Source organism: Emys orbicularis, chromosome 8 (genome assembly GCF_028017835.1).
Source record: "Emys orbicularis isolate rEmyOrb1 chromosome 8, rEmyOrb1.hap1, whole genome shotgun sequence".
NCBI classification, from domain to species: Eukaryota; Metazoa; Chordata; order Testudines; family Emydidae; genus Emys; species Emys orbicularis.
Genome location: NC_088690.1, coordinates 75053596 through 75077200, shown reverse-complemented (window position 1 = coordinate 75077200; position 23605 = coordinate 75053596). Strand labels below are relative to the sequence as shown.

The following is a 23605-nucleotide window of genomic DNA, read 5'->3' as shown; positions in this document are numbered from 1 at the left end:
TGGGGTTTTTGTCTTTTATAATTTTCCTGTCCAAGTTAATTCAAGAATGTAGTGATGGTCTGCTTTCACCCGTATAGTGGCTATTGGAGCATTTAGTGCAGAGGTGACACATGGGGGGGCATGTGGGGTCAGATTGGCCTGCTGGGGGTGGGGAGGGAAAGGGGCTCTGTCCTTCTCTCCCTGTGCCTCCCCCCAGGGACAAGGGCTGAGCATGATGGGCGGGGGAGAGGGGGGCTCCAGCTCACTCAGTCCTTGTCCCCAGCAGCCAAGCCCAGGCGGGGAGCGGGCCACTGCTGCCTCCCAGCCAGACTCTCTCAGGCCGAAGTGGCTTTGTCCCTGGGGAAGGGCACAGGGAGAGAAGGACAGAGCCCGTTCCCCCACACTGGTAACTTTGGTGGTGTGGGGAGGGGGGGTCACTGGGCAGAGGAAACACATGGGGTGGCCATGTATCCTCCCCTTTAGATTGTGCCCCCCCCCCCCAGTATGGGGAGGCACGAGTTGTCTATGATTTAGTGCACTGGACAAGGTACACCACATGTTGTGATTGGCATGTGTAGGACCCATGGAACTTGAAAGGTGTTTTAGGGTGTTGGGGTGGGGGTGTTGATCATTGTAGCAGTGAAGATATGTTTGCCTCTCTTGTTCTGTCAGGGTCTGGTGCTACTTTGAATTGGTGTGTCCTGGTCTGTGGGAAGCTTTCTTGTGATGATGATCTCAGAGAGGTCGGGGAGTTGTTTGAAGGCCAGAAGTGGTGGATCACTCAGGATAGATTTCTTTCGGGATGGACTGACTCTGGGTTCTAGTTGTTTGATGATGACCCGCATGGGTTCCAATGTGGGGTGGTAGGTGACAACTAGGGGTGTGCGGTCTTTACATAGATTGTAAAATCTCTGAGGCACGGATTGCCTCCTGCCAAGTATCTGTACAGTATCCAGCACAATGGGGCCCTAATGCTGTCTGGGGCCCCTCTGTGTTACTGTAATACAACTAAATATTAGTAACAATTCAGGGTGGCCTTCATAACTCACTTGTGGTTTGCTTTACACAGACCACATCATCTTGTAGTCAATAGGTTGATGTGGATAATGAGCTTTTGGGATACCCCAGATTTCACTAGACAGCAAATATTGCAAAAGCAATATCCCTGGATACCTCCTACTAGGGCTCCCTCTGTAAATTACACAATAATTTGCATACTGCTCAGAAGATAGTTTGCAATGGCCAGTCCCGCCTGGGATATTAGTGGAGTAATATCGAAAATGGAAGGGCATGGATTGCGGGTGAAACCCCCATTCAGGGAGGCTACCCCTAGCCCCGCCCCTTCCACCAGAAGCTAAAATCTAAAGGTTTATTGAAAGAAAGGAAGAAAGAAAGAGAGCATTAAAATTGGTTAAAGGAATCAATTACATACAGTAATGGCAAAGTTCTTGGTTCAGGCTTGTAGCAGTGATGGAATGAACTGCTGGCTTAAGTCAAGTCTCTGGAGTACATCCACAGCTTGGATGGGTCATTCAGTCCTTTGTTCAGAGCTTGTTTGTAGCAAGGTTCCTCCAGAAGTAAGAACTATGGGATATTCTGGTTTGGGTCTCCTCAGTTTCTCCTGCTGAAGTTGCTCCACTATAATTAAATGTTAATTGGGCCAGAGAAAGAATGAGACTCCCTCTGTAGTCCAGAGGTTAGAGCACTCCCCTGAGTGGTGTCAGATCCCTTCTCCTTATCAATAGAGCCAGAGTTTTTCAGCAATGAAAACACAGTAATTTTAGATTTTCAAAGCTGTATATTTCAGAAATTTTGGATATGCGTTATAGTAATATAAAAATATCATATTTCATTGTAATACTGAAGGCTAAAGCCAGCTGTTCAGTGGGGTGGGGGACAGACGCTGGGCACTGAGGGCTAAAGCCAGCTGTGTGCTGGGGACATGAGCCATCTGTGTGCTGGGGAGATGAGCGGGGAGAGGCACTGTGGACACTGCCGAGAGCAGGTGTGAGGGCCGTCCGCTCTGCAACATGGCAAGGGAGCCTGGCATCCTGCTGCCAAGTGCCCTGCCCGCCCAGGGGAAGCTCCACGGCGGTTTTGCCAAGCCCAAGTCTGTGTGAGGAGGGGAGAAGTTGGCAGCAAGTCTCAACAGCAGCCAGCCCCCAGCCTCTGCCCTGCATCCTGAGGAGAAGTCAGGTGTCTCCAGGGGCGCCGGATTTCTACTGCATTAATAGCCTAACGTCAGTTAAAAACTAGCCCAAACATAGTCCAATGTGTTTATAGAAAGAAAGTAGGGAGTTTTGGAAGGGGGTGCGTATACTGGGAGAGGGTATTTGCGGGGGCGCTGGAGGAATTATTTGGGGGGGGTACTGGAGGGGTGTGTGTACTGGGAGGGAGTATTTGGGGCGTTTCTAGAGGAATTATTTGGGGGGTGTTGGAGGGGTGTGTGTGTGAACTGGGAAGGGGCATTGGGGGTGCTGGAGGAATTATTTGGGGGATACTGGAGGGGTGTGTGTGTATTGGGAGAGGGTATTGGGGGGTACTGGAGGAGTGTGTGTATTGGAAGGAGGTATTTGAGGGTGCTGGAGGAGTTATTTGTGGGGTGCTGGAGGGGTGTGTGTGTGCTGGGAGGAGGTATTTGGGGGGGTGCTGGAGGGGGGATGTATACCGGGAGGGGGTATTTGTGTGTGTGTACGTACTAGGAGGGGGTATTTGGGGGAGTGATGGAGGGGTATGTGTACTGGGAGGGAGTATTTGGGGGGTCCTGGAGGAGTTATTTGTGGGGTACTGGAGGGGTGTGTGTGTACTGGGTGGGGGTATTTGGGGTGCTGGAGGGATGTGTGTCTACTGGGGGGGTATTTGAGGGGTACTGGGGGGTGTACTGGGAAGGGGCATTTGAGGGGTGCTGGAGGAGTTATATGGGTGTACTGGAGGGGTGTGTGTGTACTGGGAGGAGGTATTTCGGGGGTTGCTGGAGGGGGTACCTGCGACCTCCAGGTGGGGGGCAGTGTCCTGCTCCCTGTCACGGTGACAGGGAAGCTGGCACAGGCACAGGCCATCAATCAGGGCCTCCCTGCAGGCCTTTCCCCCTCCCCAGGGTGGGGAGCCGGGGCCTGGCCCTGTCAACCCTCCTGGGTAGAAATCTGAGGGGCACATGACCCCACACATGCCTCGCCCACACATCACCTTTGCCCCCGCCTCTGCCCTGCACGCTGGGAGGTGTCTCCGGGCAGAAATCTGGAGAGTCACATGATCTGCGTGCCTTGCTCACCCTCTGATCAGGGATTCCAGAAATGAAAGTAATTTTGGAAAAAACCTGTGGCAATAGCAGCACTTTCTGGAAACCACCAGCCAGAGGTGAAAGTAAGCCGGTACGCCCCGGTACGGCATACCAGCAAGAGCCGGTGCACCGTACCAGAGCTGATTGGCTTCCCCTGGCGGCAATTTAAAGGGCCTGGGGCTCCCAGCAGCGGCTGGAGCCCCGGGCCCTTTAAATTGCCACCAGAGCCCTGCTGCCAGAGCCCTGGGGAAGCAGCAGCGGGGCTCGAGCGGCGATTTAAAGGGCCTGAGGCTCCTGCCACAGCTACCGCCCTGGGCCCTTTAAATCGTCCCCGGAGCCCTGGGGTAGCGGCGGTGGGGCTCCGGCGGCTATTTAAAGGGTCCAGGGCTGCGGCAGCCGCTACCGCCCCGGCCCTTAAAATAGCCGCTGGAGATCCGCCGCTGCCTTCCCAGGGCTCCGGCAGCAGGGCTCTGGGGACAATTTAAAGGGTCCGGGGCGGTAGGGACAGCCGGAACCCCGGGTTCTTTAAATCACTGCCCTAGCCCCTGGCTGCCGTTGCTACCCCAGGGCTCTGGCAGTGGGCCTCGGGTGGCAATTTAAAGGGCCCAGGGCTCCCACTGCCACTACCCTCCGTGGCCCTTTAAATCGCCACCCAAGTCCTGCTGCTGGAGCCCTGGGGTAGTGGCGGCGGGGCTCTGGCAGTGATTTAAAGGGCCAGGGGCTCCCGGCTGCCACTACTGCAGTGGAGCCCCGGGCCCTTTAAAGCTCCGCCAGAAGCTGGGGCCCCGGGGTGGCAGCGGCAGCCGGGAGCCCCCTCCGATGGTGATTTAAAGTGCCCGGGGATTTAAAGGCCCCGCCTCTTTCGGTTGAGGCCCCTGCCCGTCCTAAGGACTCCGGAGTACCAATAAGTCCTTTAAGTTACTTTCACCCCTGCCACCAGCCCTACTTATCAGGTACGGGGGGGACGGGGACGGAGGGGGACTTGAATTGGTGGTCTTCCATCTCTGGGGGGAATACCCAAGCCACCAAGCTACAGGTTATGAGGGAGCCACTTCTTCTTCCCCAGCTCTTGTGTGTGGAGTTAGGCGACCTTTGAGCAGGCCCCACATGACAGTTAGGAGGAGTCTTCCCTGGATTTGTGGATAGCTAGCAGAGATAGGTGCCTCCCTGCAGTCTGGACCTAGGTACCGATCTCTGTTAGAGGGGTGGGGCTTAGCACACATCCCTCTCTTCAGCATCTGCCATTGGCTAGTTTAGGCAGCTCTCAACTTAGAGGCTATCTACGTTTATAGCACTACAGCAACACAGCTGCACCAGTGCAGCTGCACCACTGTAGCGCTCAGTGAAGATGCTACCTTCACCAACAGGAGAACTCCCACACCCTGAGCAACATAGTTATACCGACATACATTTATAAGGTAGGCCAGGGCTTAGGTTAGGGTGACAGCTTTTTTTATCTCATTCTAAGTTGCCTGTCTCTCTCCATGTGTTGTATAGGGAGCCTAGGTGCCTAAATCAGACTTTGTGGTTCACAGGCTTGTTCTAGTGATTCTCTTGGCACCTCAAAGTTAGGTGTTGTGAAGCTGAGCATGGCAACACCTAAGTTACTCTGTGGATCCGGGCCCTAGTGAAAGCTGCTCAGTGAGGTTATCTACATTGTTAGGCACCTACATACCTGTAAAATCAGGCCCTTCATGATCATTGTTCTTTAAAACTCCAGACACAGATCGAGACCTTGGGGAATGTCTTATCTCTAGAATATTTCTTTAATGGGTGACCTTATAATAATCAATAGCATTAACTTTCTCTACAGAGCATGGTACTTCTACAGGCAATATCTGACAGAATTCCACCCTCTCTGCTGAGCCTTTGGTAACTCTTTGTTTATTTTCTTTTCCTTAGCTCCCAGAATGGAGAAGAAGGTGGAGCTTGGCCAAACAACCAATTTGATACGGAAATGCTTCAAGCCATGATTCTGGCATCAGCAAATGGTCAGTTTCCTTTAAGTACAAGATAATTGCATCAGTTGTAATGATGTAACATTTAAAGTGCATGTAATTAGATAGGATTTTAATATTATCAGTGGTTTAGAGCAACTGGCCAGGATGATGTGGCTTCCTAAAGTACTTCTTAAGCAAATACCATCAGAATACCATTGGCACTTGTATTACTATGCAAACGAGACATGAACCGGGGTGCTGGAACAATCTGTATAGTGGGGGTGCTGAGAGCCATTGAATCAAACTGTAAACTCTGCATACGATGGAAACCACTTCAAGCAGCACCACACACACACCCTTCGTTTCAGCACCCATTATATGAATAGGTTAGGATATGAATAGGAGACGAATGGGGAATTATTAACATGGAGCAGGGCTTGCGGTTGATGTGAGATAGTCATTCAGTTGTGTAGTAAGGCAGGAGGGTAAAGGCTGAGACTCTCCAGTACCTGCATTCTTGAGAGAGTGGTATCTGGCTAATAATATGGTGATATGGACTAGAAGAGCCTGTGTTTGGAGTGTCTCTCTCGCTTTTTAAAAATATGTATGTGTAGTTGTATAGAAAGTCTGATCCCAAAATGAAACAAATATGCAATGTCTGATTTGATACACCAGTACATGCGAGGGGACGCCATTTTGGTGTGAATTTGAGAAAAGGAGCAAGTTGGGAGACTTGGCTGTGAATAGGACATGGAAACACAGTATTGGAAACATAGGATTTGCTGTACTGGATCCCAAGGCCCATCTACTCCAGTATCCTGTCTCCACCAGTGACCAGCACCAGATGATTCAGAGGAAGGTGCAGTAGACAGATGTGGGATAATCTGTCCTCCTCTTCCCCATTCTCACATATGAGGGAAGGAATAACATGTGTTAGTAGCAGAAGAGAGACTTTTTTTGGTTTTGGAACAAAGGGACAGATTTTTAAACAAGAGAACTCCTGTTTTACAGGGGCAATTTTGCACCCATGAAAAACTGTGATCACAAATATTAGTTGGTAGATGTTTAATGACCAGGCTGTACCCACACATCCAAGAATTATTCTAGCTGCTAGCTCATTTTTGGTAGCAAAATGCAGACACATTTTTAGTGCTGACAGCAAAAGAGAGGGCTGAGGCATAACTGAATATCTGCCTCACCAGCTTTAAAATACTTTATTTGCAATTATTATTATTGTGGTTTGTGTGTGGGTTTTTCTTTTTTTTTTTTAATTTTTACCATCTATTGTTATGTGAGAGTGACAGGAAATACAGAAGAGTGTTTGTAGCTCTGTGATCCTGGTGTACTTTTGTTAATGAATCATAATAGACAAGTCATTAGAATACAGAATTCAAGATAAAGAGGCTAGCTGTTTTACATAGAGCCTTTGTTTATTCATAGATTCATAGATTCTAGGACTGGAAGGGACCTCGAGAGGTCATCGAGTCCAGTCCCCTGCCCGCATGGCAGGACCAAATACTGTCTTATAAATACCTTTAAGTCTGTTCCCTCTAAATTTTAAAGATAGAAAAAACAGCATAGCCATAAAACACTGACAAAAATGCTTAGGATGTTTTCTCTCTGCTCTTGGCAGAAAAAAGTCTGTGGTGAGGATTTCAAATTGGTATTTCTTCTTTGGAGAGCTGCTTTAGCCTGAACTTTGTCACCCTGAAAGCCTCTCTGCAGACTCTGAGCAGCCCAAGCAAACAGCTGCCACAGCCAGTTAAGGAGATAAAGGTCTTGGACATTAGAGTGTTTTCTTTCATATATATATATTTTTAAAAATGGAAACAATGTGAAAATGTGGTTCTACTCTGTAAATGGACTCTGTAAAAATAGCCACGGAGGCCATATGTTTGTCATTTCTCCGTGACTCCAGCTAACATGTCCTCACTTTACAAATAACATGATTATTTTTCTACTTGCCTGCCCTGCAATCCCTGGGATCTAAAAGCTGAATGGGTTCTTTCTAAATTGTGCATCAGTTTACACTTACCTGTGAGGAAGGGACCCTTTCTCTGGCAAAACTTCCCCATCCCACATGATAAGCTAGTTCATGGTATTGTTTTCCACTGCCCAGATTGGTGATGACCTGCCCTGATGTGATGCCCCTCTGCAGGGTTTTTTCTGTGCTCCTGGGGATGTGTGAAATCTGTTCCGTCCATTAGACTGTAGCAAATTGCTCTCCCTGATGAGTCAGCTCCACTCTGCAGAATGGAAGATGGGCAGAGGGCCGTGACTGTCTCCTCCCCAATCCTCCCTGCCGCGTTTTCTGTATCTTGCCGTGGGAGGATGGGGAACAGAAGCCAGGAGTCTCTGTTCTCACCAGAGTGTAGAGAGACCAGGACTGCTCTTGTGAGAGGCTCTTGCACAGCTACCATATTGATCCAGTTCGGCACAGTGCACAACCATGTGCTGATCCTTAAACACATTAGTAGTGTCATTGACTTCAGCATCACTCTTCATATGCTTAGGTGCTGGGCTGGATGGGGGAAAGGCTTCTTGCACCCCCCGTTTGTCACATGCCCGTGCAAGAGCCACTTAAATTCAAGCCAGAAGGGAGACAGTGATACCACTGCTGCACCATTTCCCCTTTTTCAGCCTGGGATATCACAGATGCCCCTCCACTGAGTGTGAAGAGACAGAACAGGAGACTGGCTATGCTCTCCAGCACCATGCCCTGCAGATCCAATCTGTTTGGGAGTTAATACAGTTAACAGTGGCATTGACTCTCTGGGTCCTGTTCAAGGCTGCCAGGGAGCAGCTGCAGAGAGACCCAGCTAATAGCAGTAGAGTTTCTTCCAGGGGTGAAGTCATTCCAGTGCAGCCCAGCCATGCAGAGGTGAAGCTATCCCTGGAGCATGGCTCCTGTCTTTATGGCTCTGGGTTCCCTTCCCCTTGAATCCTCAGGACTTCAGGTTGGGAGACCTCACTCTCTGCAAATTCTACAGCTCCTAAATTCCTCTCTTTTCTTGAAGGGAGGCTGCTCAGGAACCTGCAAGGTCAGCCTCCTGGAGTTCTCTTTCCCCTCTGCTCCCTTTTCATGGGTTTCTCCCTGGGACAGGCAGCAATCCTGTCCAAAGTTTCATCAACTGGAACTCAGTTAACAACCAGTTATGTTCAGTAACAATGCTATTGCTTCTTCTCCTTTCATTTTGCCAGTTTGTTAATCATAGAATCATAGAATATCAGGGTTGGAAGGGACCTCAGGAGGTCATCTAGTCCAACCCCCTGCTCAAAGCAGGACCAATCCCCAACTAAATCATCCCAGACAGGGCTTTGTCAAGCCTGACCTTAAAAACCTCTAAGGAAGGAGATTCCACCACCTCCCTAGTTACCCATTCCAGTGCTTCACCACCCTCCTAGTGAAAAAGTTTTTCCTAATATCCAACCTAACCCCTCCCCCCACTGCAACTTGAGACCATTACTCCTTGTTCTGTCATCTGCTACCACTGAGAACAGTCTAGATCCATCCTCTTTGGAACCCCCCTTCAGGTAGTTGAAAGCAGCTATCAAATCCCCCCTCATTCTTCTCTTCTGCAGACTAAATAATCCCAGTTCCCTCAGCCTCTCCTCATAAGTCATGTGCTCCAGCCCCCTAATCATTTTTTTTGCCCTCCGCTGGACTCTTTCCAATTTTTCCACATCCTTCTTGTAGTGTGGGGCCCAAAACTGGACACAGTACTCCAGATGAGGCCTCACCAATGCCAAATAGAGGGGAATGATCACGTCCCTCGATCTGCTGGCAATGCCCCTACTTATACAGCCCAAAATGCCGTTAGCCTCTTGGCAACAAGGGCACACTGTTGACTCATATCCAGCTTCCACTGTAACCCCTAGGTCCTTTTCTGCAGAACTGCTGCATAGCCACTCGGTCCCTAGTCTGTAGCAGTGAATGGGATTCTTACGTCCTAAGTGCAGGACTCTGCACTTGTCCTTGTTGAACCTCATCAGATTTCTTTTGGCCCAATCCTCTAATTTGTCTAGGTCCCTCTGTATCCTATCCCTACCTTCCAACATATCTACCACTCCTCCCAGTTTAGTGTCATCTGCAAACTTGCTGAGGGTGCAATCCACGCCACCCTCCAGATCATTAATGAAGTTATTGAACAAAACCGGCCCCAGGACCAACCTTTGGGGCACTCCGCTTGATACCGGCTGCCAACTAGACATGCAGCCATTGATCACTATCCGTTGAGCCCGATGATCTAGCCAGCTTTCTATCCACCTTATAGTCCATTCATCCAGCTCATACTTCTTTAACTTGCTGGCAAGAATACTGTGGGAGACCATATCAAAAGCTTTGCTAAAGGCAAGGAATAACACGTCAACTGTTTTTCCCTCATCCACAGAGCCAGTTATCTCGTCATAGAAGGCAATTAGGTTAGTCAGGCATGACTTGCCCTTGGTGAATCCATGCTGACTGTTCCTGATCACTTTCCTCTCCTCTAAGTGCTTCAGAATTGATTCCTTGAGGACCTGCTTCATGATATTTCCAGGGACTGAGGTGAGGCTGACTGGCCTGTAGTTCCCCGGATCCTCCTTCTTGGCTTTTTTAAAGATGGGCACTACATTAGCCTTTTTTCAGTCATCCAGGACCTCCCCCGATTGCCATGAGTTTTCAAAGATAATGGCCAATGGCTCTGCAATCACATCCGCCAACTCCTTTAGCACCCTCGGATGCAGTGCATCTGGCCCCAGGGACTTGTGCTCATCCAGCTTTTCTAAATAATCCTGAACCACTTCTTTCTCCACGGAGGGCTGGTCGCCTCCTCCCCATACGGTGCTGCCCAGTGAAGTAGTCTGGGAGCTGACCTTGTTTGTGAAGACAGAGGCAAAAAAAGCATTGAGTACATTAGCTTTTTCCACATCCTCTGTTACTTGGTTGCCTCCCCCGTTCAGTAAGGGGCCCACACTTTCCTTGACCTTCTTCTTGTTGCTAACATACCTGAAGAAACCCTTCTTGTTACTCTTAACATCCCTTGCTAACTGCAACTCCAAGTGTGATTTGGCCTTCCTGATTTCACTCCTGCATGCCTGAGCAATATTTTTATACTCCTCCCTGGTCATTTGTCCAATCTTCCACTTCTTGTAAGCTTCTTTTTTGTGTTTAAGATCAGCAAGGATTTCACTGTTAAGCCAAGTTGGTCGCCTGTGTGACAAAGTTCCTCCTCTATCTTGGTGGGTCCTGCGCTTATTGGTGGATTTTCTTGCCTCAGAGATTCACCATGTGGGTTGGGCAACAGCCCAGAGACCTTCCCCTCTGGGAGAACCCACAGTCCAGGTCAATTGGGAGGCTTGGGGGGAACCCGGGCCCGCCCTCTACTCCGGGTTCCAGCCCAGGGCCCTGTGGACTGCAGCTGTCTATAGTGCCTCCTGTACCAGCTGCATAACAGCTACAACTCCCTGGGCTACTTCTCCATGGCCTCCTCCAAACACCTTCCTTATTCTCACCACAGGACCTTCCTCCTGGTGTCTGATAACGCTTGTGCTCCTCAGTCCTCCAGCAGCACACCCTCTCACTCTCAGCTCCTTGCGCCTCTTGCTCCCAGCTCCTCACACACCCCACAAACTGAAGTGAGCTCCTTTTTAAAACCCAGGTGCCCTGATTAGCCTGCCTTAATTGATTCTAGCAGCTTCTTCTTAATTGGCTCCAGGTATCCTAATTAGCCTGCCTGCCTTAACTGGTTCTAGCAGGTTCCTGATTACTCTAGTGCAGCCCCTGCTCTGGTCACTCAGGGAACAGAAAACTACTCATCCAGTGACCAGTATATTTGCCCTCTACCAGACTCCTGTACCCCACTGGTCTGGGTCTGTCACACCTGCCATATTTACTATTCTTTCTACACATCCGGATGGTTTGTTCCTGCAACCTCAATAAGGATTCTTTAAAATACAGCCAGCTCTCCTGGACTCCTTTCCCAGTAATCATACTGGGAGATCGACAAATCGATGTCCAGTAGCCTATTGACCACATTCGTTCTGTTAATCATTAACTTGTAATGGGAGCACCACGTGAAGATTTTCGTCTTGCCTCCGATTCTATTGATGACAGGCAGACTAGCCACCAGCTCACTCTCCCTAGCTGTGTGGGTTCTGCAGGGCTACCCTGAGGGCAGGGTATAAACACGCACCTTCCGTCAGTAAAGGCAGCAGATCTAACTCATTGTTGAGGAAGAAAGTGTTTTTTTATAGAGTCTCTTTTCTAACAATAAGAGCCAGAGGCACCTACCTCCACAGTTCCCGAGGGGTGCTCAACCCCCGCTCACTTCAGACCCCGCCCCACTCCACCCTTTTCCCGAAACCCCCGTCCTGCTTCTTCCCACACTGTCCCTCCCCCACCTCTTCCTGCCCCTGCTCCGCCCCTGCCCCACCTCCTTCCGATCCCACGCCCACCCCCGCCCTCTGCCACTTCCTGCCCCCACTCCTCCTTCTCCCCCCCAGTGCCTCCTGCACACTGCTAAACAGCTCATCGTGCTGGGTGGGAGGGCTGGGAGGGAGGGGGAGGAGCTGATCACGGGGCTGCCGGTGGGTGCTGAGCGCCCACTATTTTTTTCCTCCAGCCCCAGAGCACCCACAGAGTCAGTGCCTATGATAACAGCACCTCAGAGATTTCATCCCTTCTTTTTGTATTTTCTCTCTCTAGCATATGGAGGTTTAGGTGGGGGTGAGGGCAGGGAGGGGAAGACTAATCCAACCATCAGTCCCTGACCCCTGGTGCTGTGACACCTGAGCTTTGCTAGCCAGTTGAAATGATTCCATTTACACACCCACTCTGAAGGGCCTAAAGCTCTTCAGCAGTTGGAAAAGTCAGGGCTTCTGAGAGTCTGAAGTGATTTACCCTTTTGCAGACTGAGGAATACCCCAAGATCATTTTTAAAGCAGGGACTAAATGCTAGACACATGATGGCATCTAATTCTAGGGACTCTCCCTTTAAAATGTTTTGGATAAAATTTAAATTGATATGATGCAATATGTAGAGGAAGAAAAATCTGCTTTGATTGTGGTGATAGAAAAAGTGAGTGAAATAAAGCACAGGATAGTCCTGCCTGGATTTTCAGATACCACCTGTCTGCAAGCCGAGGCATGGCTTTCTGTGCTGCACTATACATTGTTAAATAAAGGTCTCTATATTTGGTTTACTGAAAGCCCCAACAGCAGCTGGAATGTCAAGTGCTCAAGTGATAAGCCCCCTAAAGCTTGTTGTCTTAGCCAGAGATGAGCTCAGTTTGTAAAAGAAACAGAGACATGAGTTGGTTATTTTTGTCTAAACTAAGATCCTGGATAATTTAATTTATTTTCCTCATCTTACTTTGACCATAAGAGCCTCCACACAATTTACTGTAAGTGGCAGTATAAAGGGAGGTTACCTTACAGGAGTGTCAGGGAATCTGAAGCTATATAGGTTTCAGAATGGTTGCCGTGTTAGTCTGTATCAGTAAAAACAACAAGGAGTCTTTGTGGCACCTCAGAGACTAACAAATTTATTTGGGCTTATGCCCAAATTTGTTAGTCTCTAAGGTGCCACAAGGACTCCTCGTTGAAGCTATATAGACAGCCTATTATGTATGTCTCTGTACAAAGTTATTCAGACCTGCAGCAAACTTGAATTTGTATTGATAAATGACTGAATACAAACTCTAAGACTTGTTACCAGCCAATAGGAGTTGAAACACTCTGCTTGCAGAAAAGCAGCTTAGTGCTGAATTAAACATATCTGTTGTCTTGCTGTTCACCTGTAATTTTGTGTTAACTAAAAACAGCACATTGAGCTCACTGGTGATTCTTAGGGTATGTCTTCACTAGCAATGTTAAAGCACTGCCATGGCTGTGCTTTAACGTGGCTTTGTAGTTGCGGCACCAGCGTTGGGAGAGCTAAAAACCACCCCCACGAGGGAAGTCCCAGCGCTGGTGCACTGTCTACACTGCCACTTTACAGCGCTGAAACTTGCAGTGCTCAGGGGGTGTTCTTTCACACCCCTGAGTGAGAAAGTTGCAGCGTTGTAAAGTGACAGTGTAGACAAGGCCTTAGACTGGGCAAACTGGCTCCTCAGGCAGCCTGTGGACTTCACAGACACTTTCCTCACTGGAAACCATGCTGACTCCTGATGTTTATTTCATCTAGGAAACCTGTTCTGCATCCTGATTACTGCCCCTCCCCCTGCCCCTCAGTCCACAAGGCCTGCAATACTGTACATTTTCAACAGGCAGCTGGGATGATTTCTCTTAGTAACATTATGACACAGAAGTGGGTTGGTAGGTCACTAGCAATGATATGACGACTGAGGAGAAAGATTGCTGTGTCCTCAGTGAATGCTCTATTTAAAGTGATACAGAAAACACATACTTAAAACTGCAAAGTCCCCTCCCCCAGCCAGTCTGTCTCCAGCTGAAATGAAGTGAATCAGCACAGAGAAAATTCCCCACCCCCTCAGCATGGAATGAAATAAGAATCAACCTGCAAGCAGTTATCTCATCTGCAGTCAAATCCGAGATTGTGTCTAAAGTGTTTAGTTCACCCATGAACACTTTGAAGCACCTGAAGGATGTGTTAATGAACTAGTGTATTAATTGTTGTTGAGATTAACAATTACAGGTCTCTGAGTATGTTTTAAAACAATGAGAAGGTAGAAGATGTTTAAACACTCTCCATGGAGTGAACTATAAAACCAAGGAATAAATAGTTAGCTTTGTGGATTAGCAATAAATGTAATTAACATGTATATGCCCTCTGCCCCCATACAGACTCTTAAAAGCAATGCTACCCAATTTCAGGAATCAGTTCTAAAGAGAAACATAGCCAAGTATCCCAAGACTATGTAATCCAGCTGGGAAATCATAAACCACTAGAGAGCCTGACCAATTTCACACCAGAGTCCAAAATGGCATTTCCCTGCAGTATGGTTTTGTATTTTACAAAGTCCTTGTGAGCTTCCACTAGCAGTTCTTGTGCACTGTCCCCTGGGCTCTTACACTGCGTTCCTCTGACACTTCAGGCCTCTTCTCCTTTTACTGCTAAAAATCAACAAGAAAACCCGTTGTTTAGAATACTACAAACAAGACCCTATTTGGTTCAGTGCAAATATGTCCCATTATTATGGTACCATGTTACAGGGGAGCAGGGGATCCCCAAGTGGGAGCTGGCTGGGTGCCAGCATTAAGGTCTCCATCACCAGCTGATCATCTTCAGTAGCAGAACACAGATCATTTGCGCAATTTTTTTTTAAAAGCAAGGCAAATATTTTAAAGTAAAAGAAGGTTAAAAATACAATTTGAAAGAAAGATTAAAGAAGAAAGGAGAACAATGAGGGTAAAATTCTGGGCAGGACAATCGTATAGTGCTCAGTCTTGCTCTATCACCCCCACTGATCTCTAGTCTCCAGATCAGACCTGTGCTATTGAATGCAAGGTCAGTAGCTATTCAGGTAGCTCCCATGCATGATTTATTTAAGGATAAGCACCTAATACTACTGGGTTGGATGATGCTGTAGACCCATTATTAACCCAGTGACTTCAGCAGTAATCAGGAGAGAGTCAGGGAAGTGGTGTGCCTGTACTGATTCTATCCCTAGCTGGTTTCTCCCCCAAAAACTGATAAAGTATGTCCATCTTGCATGTGATTCCTGAGCTAGGGGGAAGATGGAGCTAGTGCAAGGGTACAGATTGCCTTACTGCTCCAAGGTGTTCTTGAGCTAACAGAGTTCTTCTCCAGCGGGGCATTTGAGTCACCAACATCAGTGATTATCCATTTTTTTTCATTCTGCAGACTATTTTGTTAGAAAAAACTTTCCTCCTAAATACCCAGTCCCCCAGTACATGGATCTCAGAATGTTCCACGGCTAATCAGGAAAAATTCCACAAACAAATGATGGTCCATGGGCCACTCTTTGAGAACCTCTGATCTAGATCACTTCTGGTAGGTAACTTCGGTGTCCATGCGCATGGTGACTCCTGTGAGTTAGCCACTCCTTGAACTATTACAGGAATTCCCGGCTTCCCCAAGTCCTCTCTGTGCTCTGTGATTCACAGCCTGCATTACAGAAGTTCTTCCCCCTTTTCCCACTTCCATCGCTGTCTCCTGCATTCTATTCAAGTCAGCATTACAGCATGAGAGGAGTGCCCTGCTTTGCTCCTGTAATATCAGCACTACAGGAATCCTTCTACTTATCTACCTCCCTCCTATGCTCTGCTCCCCAGCTTAGAATTGCAGCACAGAACCATAACAGAAGCTATTGCAGCTGTATTTATCACATTATGCTCAACTTCCCCAGACCACTCAGTGCTGCTGCATTATAGGAATTTCCTATTAACCCACATATTTTACTCTCCAAATTAGACCCAGGCTACAGCAATACTGGGGCCAGGTTTAAAGTGGTTAGAAAGAACTGCTACATATGACATTACCCAGTGATGGAATTTTCTTAGTGCATAATAGTTATGGCTTGAGTAGTTGGTTTAAATACCTTTATAATGCTCTGGTTTCTCTGGATGGGGAAGGAAAGTATTTTGAATATTAGGTGGCAAATGTATACCAAGGTGAAAGGTATTGAATTTTTCAGGCAGGGAGCAAAGTGTGACTACGTTAGCCCCTTGAGGCTAGCTAGTGATGGGTCTCTAGAGCAGCCATGCAACAAAGACTGATGTGCCAATACCAGACTGGCAAATGGTAGGTGTTCCAAACCTAAGAGTTCAGCAATAAGATCAGATTAGCCCATAGGATTTTGTAAAAGGGTTTGCGCCGGGGCTCGACCCTTCAGGACAGGAGGGGAGCCACACCGACTCCCTACTGCACGAATTAAACAGTCAGTTAGCTCAGGTCTCAGGCCCTCTGGTCCAGGGGGCTGAGTAAACCACAGTCAAAGAACCCAGGCCCTCTGGCGCAGGGCTGGGCGAGCAAGTAGTTTGGGGGCCCAGGCCCTCTGGCGCAGGGCTGGGCTGGCAAACAGTCACTTAGCTCAGGCCCTCTGATGCAGGGGCTGAGCACAGCCAGTTAATTAGCTCAGGCCCTCCTGTAGCAGGGGCTGAGCACAAACAGTCAATAAGCTCGGGCCCTTGGATGCAGGGGCTGAGCGCAAACAGTTAATGAGCTCAGGCCCTTGGATGCACGGGCTGAGCACAACAGCTAATTAGCTCCGGCCTTCGGTAGCAGGGGCTGAGCACAAGCAGTCAATAAGCTCAGGCCCTTTGCAGCAGGGGCTGAGCACACAAGTAGTCGATTAGCTCTGGCCCTGGGTCAGGGCGGAGCACAAACAGTCAATTTAGCTCAGGCCCTCTGGAGCAGGGGCCGAGCAGGCAAGCAGTGTAGTAGCTCCGGCCCTGGTTCAGGGCGGAGCACAAACAGGCAATTAGCTCCGGCAGGTAAGGGGCTCAGGTTCCTACCTGACCATTGGGTGAGGGGGAAGCCTGCCACCCGTGTTTAGGGGTGGCAGGGGGGGACACAGGCCCACCCACTCCACTGTGTCCCAGCCCGGGGCCCTAGCAGCGATTAGTGTCGCTGCCGGTCAGTGGGGTATCCTGACCGAAACACACTGCCATGGGCTCACAGGCCTCTGTAGCCTGACTGGGGTCGGCTGTCCCCGGGCTACTTCCATTATCCCCCTCGGGGCCTACCTCGTCTGTGGCACCGGGTGCGGTCCAGTCCATCAGTGGAGCCTCCTCTCGGCCGGGGCTTGGTGGCAGATCCGGTAGCTCTGTAGGGAAATCCGGCCACTGGCCCTCGGGCGGCTCCTCCGGATAACAGCAGGGCTGCAAGGGTTCTGGCGGGGCCTCCCCTTCGGGGTTGCTGTGGGGGAGTTCCAAGGGCGTCTCCCAGCGACGGGAGCGGACGGGCTCCGGCGGCTCCTCCTCGTAATGAGCTCTGGGCAGCTCCGGCCAGCTAGGGCGTCCACCTCGAGCCTCCGAGGTATCCTGGCGGGGAGCTCCCGACCGCACGTCTGCTCCCTGCGGTGGCCGGGGCCTGACTGAGCTCTGGCCGCCGGCCTTTATACTTCCTGTCCCGCCCCGTGACTTCCGGGGGGCGGGGACAGGCGGCGGTGGCTCCGCCCACTTGGGTGTGTGTGCCGGGGCTCCCTCTTCAGGACAGGAGGGGAGCCACACCGACTCACTACACACACACCCCCTCAAGACTGGCTCCCGCGTACGGGGGCCAGGTCCGTCCAGTTCCCCTAGACGGGACAAGAAGTCCGCGTTCGCATGGTCCTTGCCAGCCCGATGCTGCACCGTAAACGCATAGGGCTGCAAGGCCAGGTACCAACGCATGATGCGCGCGTTGTTGTCTTTCATCCGCATCAGCCACCGGAGGGGGGCATGGTCCGTGACCAGAGTGAACGGGGCCCCGAGGAGGTAGAAGCGGAGAGCATCGCAGGCCCACTTCACGGCAAGAGCTTCTTTTTCTACGACCGCGTAATTCCTCTTCCAGGGGAACAGCTTCCTGCTGAGATATAGCACGGGGTGGTCCCTTCCGTCCACCTCTTGGGATAAGACTGCCCCCAATCCCACCTCGGAGGCGTCGGTCTGCAGGATGAACGGGCGATTAAAGTCCGGGCTGTATAGAACCGGCTCCTGGCAGAGGCACTTCTGAAGCGTCCGGAAGGCGGCCTCACACTCCGGGGTCCACTGTACCTGCCGGGGCCGATCTTTAGTCAGGAGCCCAGTTAAGGGCGCCGCTATGGATGCAAACTGAGGCACAAACCGTCGATAGTAGCCAGCGAGGCCCAGGAATTGCCGAACGTGCCGTTTGGTCGTCGGGGTGGGGCAGTCCAGAAGGGCCTGGACCTGTCCCACGAGGGGTTTGACGCACCCGCCCCCGACCGTATAGCCGAGATATGTGGTTTCCTTCCAGGCTATACGGCACTTCTTGGGGTTGGCGGTCAGGCCCGCTTGTCGCAGGGACCTCATGACTGCCGCGACCCGGGGTAGATGGTCTTCCCAGGGGCGACTGTAAATGACTACGTCATCGAGATAGGCTGCCGCATAGTCCTGATGGGACTGTAGGAGATGGTCCATCAGTCGCTGGAAGGTGGCAGGGGCTCCATGGAGACCGAATGGCATCCGCGTGAACTGGTATAGCCCAGTCGGGGTGGCGAAGGCGGTTTTCTCCTTCGAAGCCTCGTCGAGGGGGATTTGCCAATAGCCCTTGCTGAGGTCGAGGGTGGTAATAAACTGGGCCTCCCCCAGGCGGCCCAGTAACTCGTCTACGCGGGGCATCGGGTAGGCGTCGAAGCGGGAAACGGCGTTTACCCTCCGAAAGTCAATACAGAAGCGGCGGGTGCCATCGGGCTTGGGCACCAGGACCACCAGGCTGCGCCACTCGCTCTGGGATGGCTCAATGACGCCCAGAGCAAGCATGGCCCTTACCTCTTCCTCGACCTCTTCGCGCACCCTATACGGCAGAGGTCGGGTCGTCTCTCGAATCACCTGTCCCGGCTCGGTCAGGATCGAGTGCTTGACCAGGGATGTGTAACCTGGTACTGCGGTAAAGGTTTTTTTGAAGGCCTGCAGGAGGCAGCTGGCCTGTTTGAGTTGCTCCTCGGTAAGTGAATCGCCTAGCAGGGGTAGCGGATCGTCATCTGTTGAGGGCACACGGGGTCCCAGTTCCGGCTCGGGCGGGTATGGGTTAATTAAGAGGCCCTCCCGGTCATGCCACCGCTTCAGCAGGTTCACATGGTACCGTTGGGTCCCCTTACGTTTCCCCGGTTGCCGTACCTCATAGGTGACAGGACCCACCTTGCGCACAACGTCGTAAGGCCCTTGCCAGCGGGCTAGCAGTTTTGATTCACTAGATGGTAAGAGGAGCAGGACTCTGTCCCCGGGTTGAAACTCGCGGACCTGGGTCCCCTTGTTGTAAGTCCGCTCCTGGCGCTCCTGTGCTGTCTTCAAGTTCTCGCGTGCCAGGGCCCCAGCCTGGGTTAGGTACTCCTGTAACTGGAGGATGTACTTTAAGAGGCCCTGGGCTGGAGAAGCTGACTGCTCCCAAGTTTCTCGCATCAGGTCCAGGAGGCCCTGTGGTCTGCGCCCATATAATAGTTCGAACGGGGAGAATTTCGTCGAGGCCTGCGGAACCTCCCGGACGGCTAACAAGAGGGGCGGCAGGAACTGGTCCCAGTGGCGGAGGTCCTCTGCTGGGAACTTCCGCAACATTCCCTTCAGAGTGCGGTTAAACCGCTCCACTAACCCGTCCATCTGCGGGTGGTAGATGGAGGTGCGGAGTTGTTTGACGCCGAGGAGGGCGCAGACCTGTTGCAACAATCGGGAGGTAAAGTTCGTCCCCTGATCGGTGAGGATCTCTCTAGGTAGCCCTACCCGTGCAAAGATCTTTACCAATTCTCCCGCGATGGCCCGGGCGGTAATACTCCGCAGAGGGATGGCCTCCGGAAACCGGGAGGCATAGTCTACCAGCACCAGGATGTATTGAAACCCCGCGGCACTTTTCGGGAGCGGGCCCACGAGATCCATAGAGACCCGCTCGAAGGGGGTTTCCATCAACGGCATAGGGACTAGGGGCGCTTTGGGTACCCCGGGCGGAGCGACCAACTGACAGTCGGGGCAGGAGGTGCAGTATTTCTTTACCTCCTGATAGACTCCCGGCCAGAAGAAACGCGACAGGATCCGGGCGAGGGTCTTCTCCTGCCCCAAGTGTCCGGCGGCCGGCACGTCATGGGCCAGCTTCATTACGGCCCACCGGTGACACCGGGGCACCAACAGTTGGGTCTGTGGTTCCCGGGTGCGGGGATCACGGTCTACGCGGTAGAGGTGGTCTCGGCGCAGCTCGAAATGGGGCCATTGGTTAGCTCGCTGGGGGTCCGTGATGCTCCCGTCCACTGCAGCGAGCTGCTCGTAGAAAGGGCTGAGGGTTGGGTCTTCCCGTTGGTCCCGACAGAAGTCGGTGTCGAAGCGGGGTTGAGGGGCGGGCTCCGGCTGCCGCCGCGCCCCGTCTGTTCCGTTTACCTCGGTCACCGCGACCTGCTCGGTGGCCTCGGGGGAAGACTCCAGCCGATCGGCCTCCAGGGCCGCTGTGGGACGAAGAACTTCCTCGAAGGCCGGCCAGTCCCGACCCAGGATCACGGGGTACGCGAGGTGGGGAGCTACTCCGACCACCAGATTTCGGGTGACCCCCGCGATAGTCAGGGAGACCTGGGCACTGGGGTAGGGTCGGATGTCCCCATGGATGCACTGTAAATAGATCCACCCCAGGCGGGCATCGCTCGGCGGTACTAGCTCCTTCCTGACCAGTGTCTGTCCACAGCCAGAGTCGATCAACGCCTGGGTAGTTCTCCCCCCAACGGCCGCCGGGACCGTCAGCTTGGGGTTCAGGGCTGGCCGGGCCCGATTTTGGCCCGCCCACACTTGTGCATAACTGCACTCCATTTCTGGACAGTCTTGTTGGAGGTGCCCCATCTTCCCACAGCCGAAACAGGGGCCGAGTTCAAGCCGCCTGCTCCGGGGTCCCCCTCGACTCGGGCTCCGGGGGGGGCTCCGCCGAGCCCTTGGGGGCCCCTGACCCGGGGGCCCTGTCCGAGGGGTCGACTCCGTGTGCCGGACGCGGGGCTCGCAGCGGGAGTCTGGTCGCGGTTCGGGGTGCCTCGGCTCGCTCGGGGGGGTCCCCTTCTTTTCGCCGCGGGTGGGTTCGGATCCCGCGTTGGGGCGTCGGAAGGTGGGACCCACTGCATTTTCGGCGGCGAGGAAATCCTCCATCAGTGATACCGCGATGGCCAGGGTCGCCGGCCGGTGGCGGAGCACCCAGGCTCGTCCCCGGGAGGGTAGAGTGTGTATGAACTGCTCTAGTATAACCTGTTCGGTTACCTCCTCCGCCGTCCGGGTGTCGGGTTGCAGCCATCGCCGACAGGCCTCTTTTAGGGCCTGGGCCACCAACCGTGGTCGGGCTCCGGGAGGGTAAGTTTGACTCCGGAACCGTTGTCAGAAGGTCTCCGGACTGACGTCGAGAGCGTCCAGTATGGCGGCCTTCACTTGGTCATAGTCCCGGGCTTCCTCTGCCGCCAATCCGTGGTAGGCCACCTGGGCTGCCCCGGTCAGATAGGGGGCCAAGAGGGTAGCCCATTGGTCCCTGGTCCACCCGGCGACGATGGCTACCCGCTCGAAAGTGACCAGGAAGGCCTCGGGGTCATCGTCCGGGCCCATCTTGGTCAAACGAAGGGGAGCAGACAAACGCGGCATCCCCGCAGCCTCCCCCGCTGGCCCCGTCACGGGGTGGGGGAGCGTAACCAGCAGCTGCTGCAGCTGGTTCCCCAACTGCTGGACCAACCGCTGTTGCTGGTCAAGCTGAGCCGTGTGTTGCTCCTGTTGGAGTTGGAGATGGGCAGCATCTCGCTGCTGCTGCTGGGCGAGCTGAGCGGCCTGCTGTTGCTGCTGCTGCAGTAGCTGGGCCGTCTGCTGCCGCTCCTGACTCTCCGTCAACAACTGGAACAAACGCTCCATATCCATTCCTTGGTGAAGCGGGGGGAGGGCAACGGCCACTCCCCGTCTAGCCCCTTCTCACAGGGGCAGGGGCTCGCAGGCCCCACGTTGGGCGCCACGTGTAAAAGGGTTTGCGCCGGGGCTCGACCCTTCAGGACAGGAGGGGAGCCACACCGACTCCCTACTGCACGAATTAAACAGTCAGTTAGCTCAGGTCTCAGGCCCTCTGGTCCAGGGGGCTGAGTAAACCACAGTCAAAGAACCCAGGCCCTCTGGCGCAGGGCTGGGCTGGCAAACAGTCACTTAGCTCAGGCCCTCTGATGCAGGGGCTGAGCACAGCCAGTTAATTAGCTCAGGCCCTCCTGTAGCAGGGGCTGAGCACAAACAGTCAATAAGCTCGGGCCCTTGGATGCAGGGGCTGAGCGCAAACAGTTAATGAGCTCAGGCCCTTGGATGCACGGGCTGAGCACAACAGCTAATTAGCTCCGGCCTTCGGTAGCAGGGGCTGAGCACAAAGAGTTAATAAGCTCAGGCCCTTTGTAGCAGGGGCTGAGCACAAGCAGTCAATAAGCTCAGGCCCTTTGCAGCAGGGGCTGAGCACACAAGTAGTCTATTAGCTCTGGCCCTGGGTCAGGGCGGAGCACAAAGAGTCAATTTAGCTCAGGCCCTCTGGGGCAGGGGCTGAGCACAAGCAGTCAATAAGCTCAGGCCTTTGGTCGCAGGGGCTGAGCGCAAACAGTCTAGAAGCTCAAGCCCTTTGTAGCAGGGGCTGAGCACAAGCAGTCAATGAGCTCAGGCCTTCTGTAGCAGGGGCTGAGCACAAGCAGTCAATAAGCTCAGGCCCTTTGTAGCAGGGGCTGAGCACAAGCAGTCTATGAGCTCTGGCCCTGGGTCAGGGCGGAGCACAAAGAGTCAATTTAGCTCAGGCCCTCTGGAGCAGGGGCCGAGCAGGCAAGCAGTGTAGTAGCTCCGGCCCTGGTTCAGGGCGGAGCACAAACAGGCAATTAGCTCCGGCAGGTAAGGGGCTCAGGTTCCTACCTGACCGTTGGGTGAGGGGGAAGCCTGCCACCCGTGTGTAGGGGTGGCAGGGGGGGACACAGGCCCACCCACTCCACTGTGTCCCAGCCCGGGGCCCTAGCAGCGATTAGTGTCGCTGCCGGTCAGTGGGGTATCCTGACCGAAACACACTGCCATGGGCTCACAGGCCTCTGTAGCCTGACTGGGGTCGGCTGTCCCCGGGCTACTTCCATTATCCCCCTCGGGGCCTACCTCGTCTGTGGCACCGGGTGCGGTCCAGTCCATCAGTGGAGCCTCCTCTCGGCCGGGGCTTGGTGGCAGATCCGGTAGCTCTGTAGGGAAATCCGGCCACTGGCCCTCGGGCGGCTCCTCCGGATAACAGCAGGGCTGCAAGGGTTCTGGCGGGGCCTCCCCTTCGGGGTTGCTGTGGGGGAGTTCCAAGGGCGTCTCCCAGCGACGGGAGCGGACGGGCTCCGGCGGCTCCTCCTCGTAATGAGCTCTGGGCAGCTCCGGCCAGCTAGGGCGTCCACCTCGAGCCTCCGAGGTATCCTGGCGGGGAGCTCCCGACCGCACGTCTGCTCCCTGCGGTGGCCGGGGCCCGACTGAGCTCTGGCCGCCGGCCTTTATACTTCCTGTCCCGCCCCGTGACTTCCGGGCGGCGGGGACAGGCGGCGGTGGCTCCGCCCACTTGGGTGTGTGTGCCGGGGCTCCCTCTTCAGGACAGGAGGGGAGCCACACCGACTCACTACAGATTTCTTTCCATCACCTTCCTAGTGCACTGTCCTGAACATGTAAATGACAGCACCATTACTAGCAGCAACGTGTCCTGAACAGAAACAGGGATGGGATGATCAGATGCTGCACTCCCCATTTAATCAGGGAGCACAAAATAACTGTTCCAACTCCAGGAACTGACCTGCCTCTGCCCCCTCTCTT

The 23605-nt window shown here is 52.8% G+C and overlaps 1 protein-coding gene across 1 annotated transcript in view; it reads left to right on the top strand.

Annotated features, from left to right (window-relative positions):
• The window catches only part of LOC135882908 (protocadherin gamma-C5-like), a 41167-nt gene that overhangs the window by 16604 nt on the left and 958 nt on the right, over nt 1-23605 (top strand). Inside the window, exon 3 of the mRNA XM_065409940.1 lies at nt 5162-5250. Within this exon, the coding sequence (XP_065266012.1) occupies nt 5162-5250 (89 nt within the window). The remainder of the gene's footprint in view (nt 1-5161; nt 5251-23605) is intronic.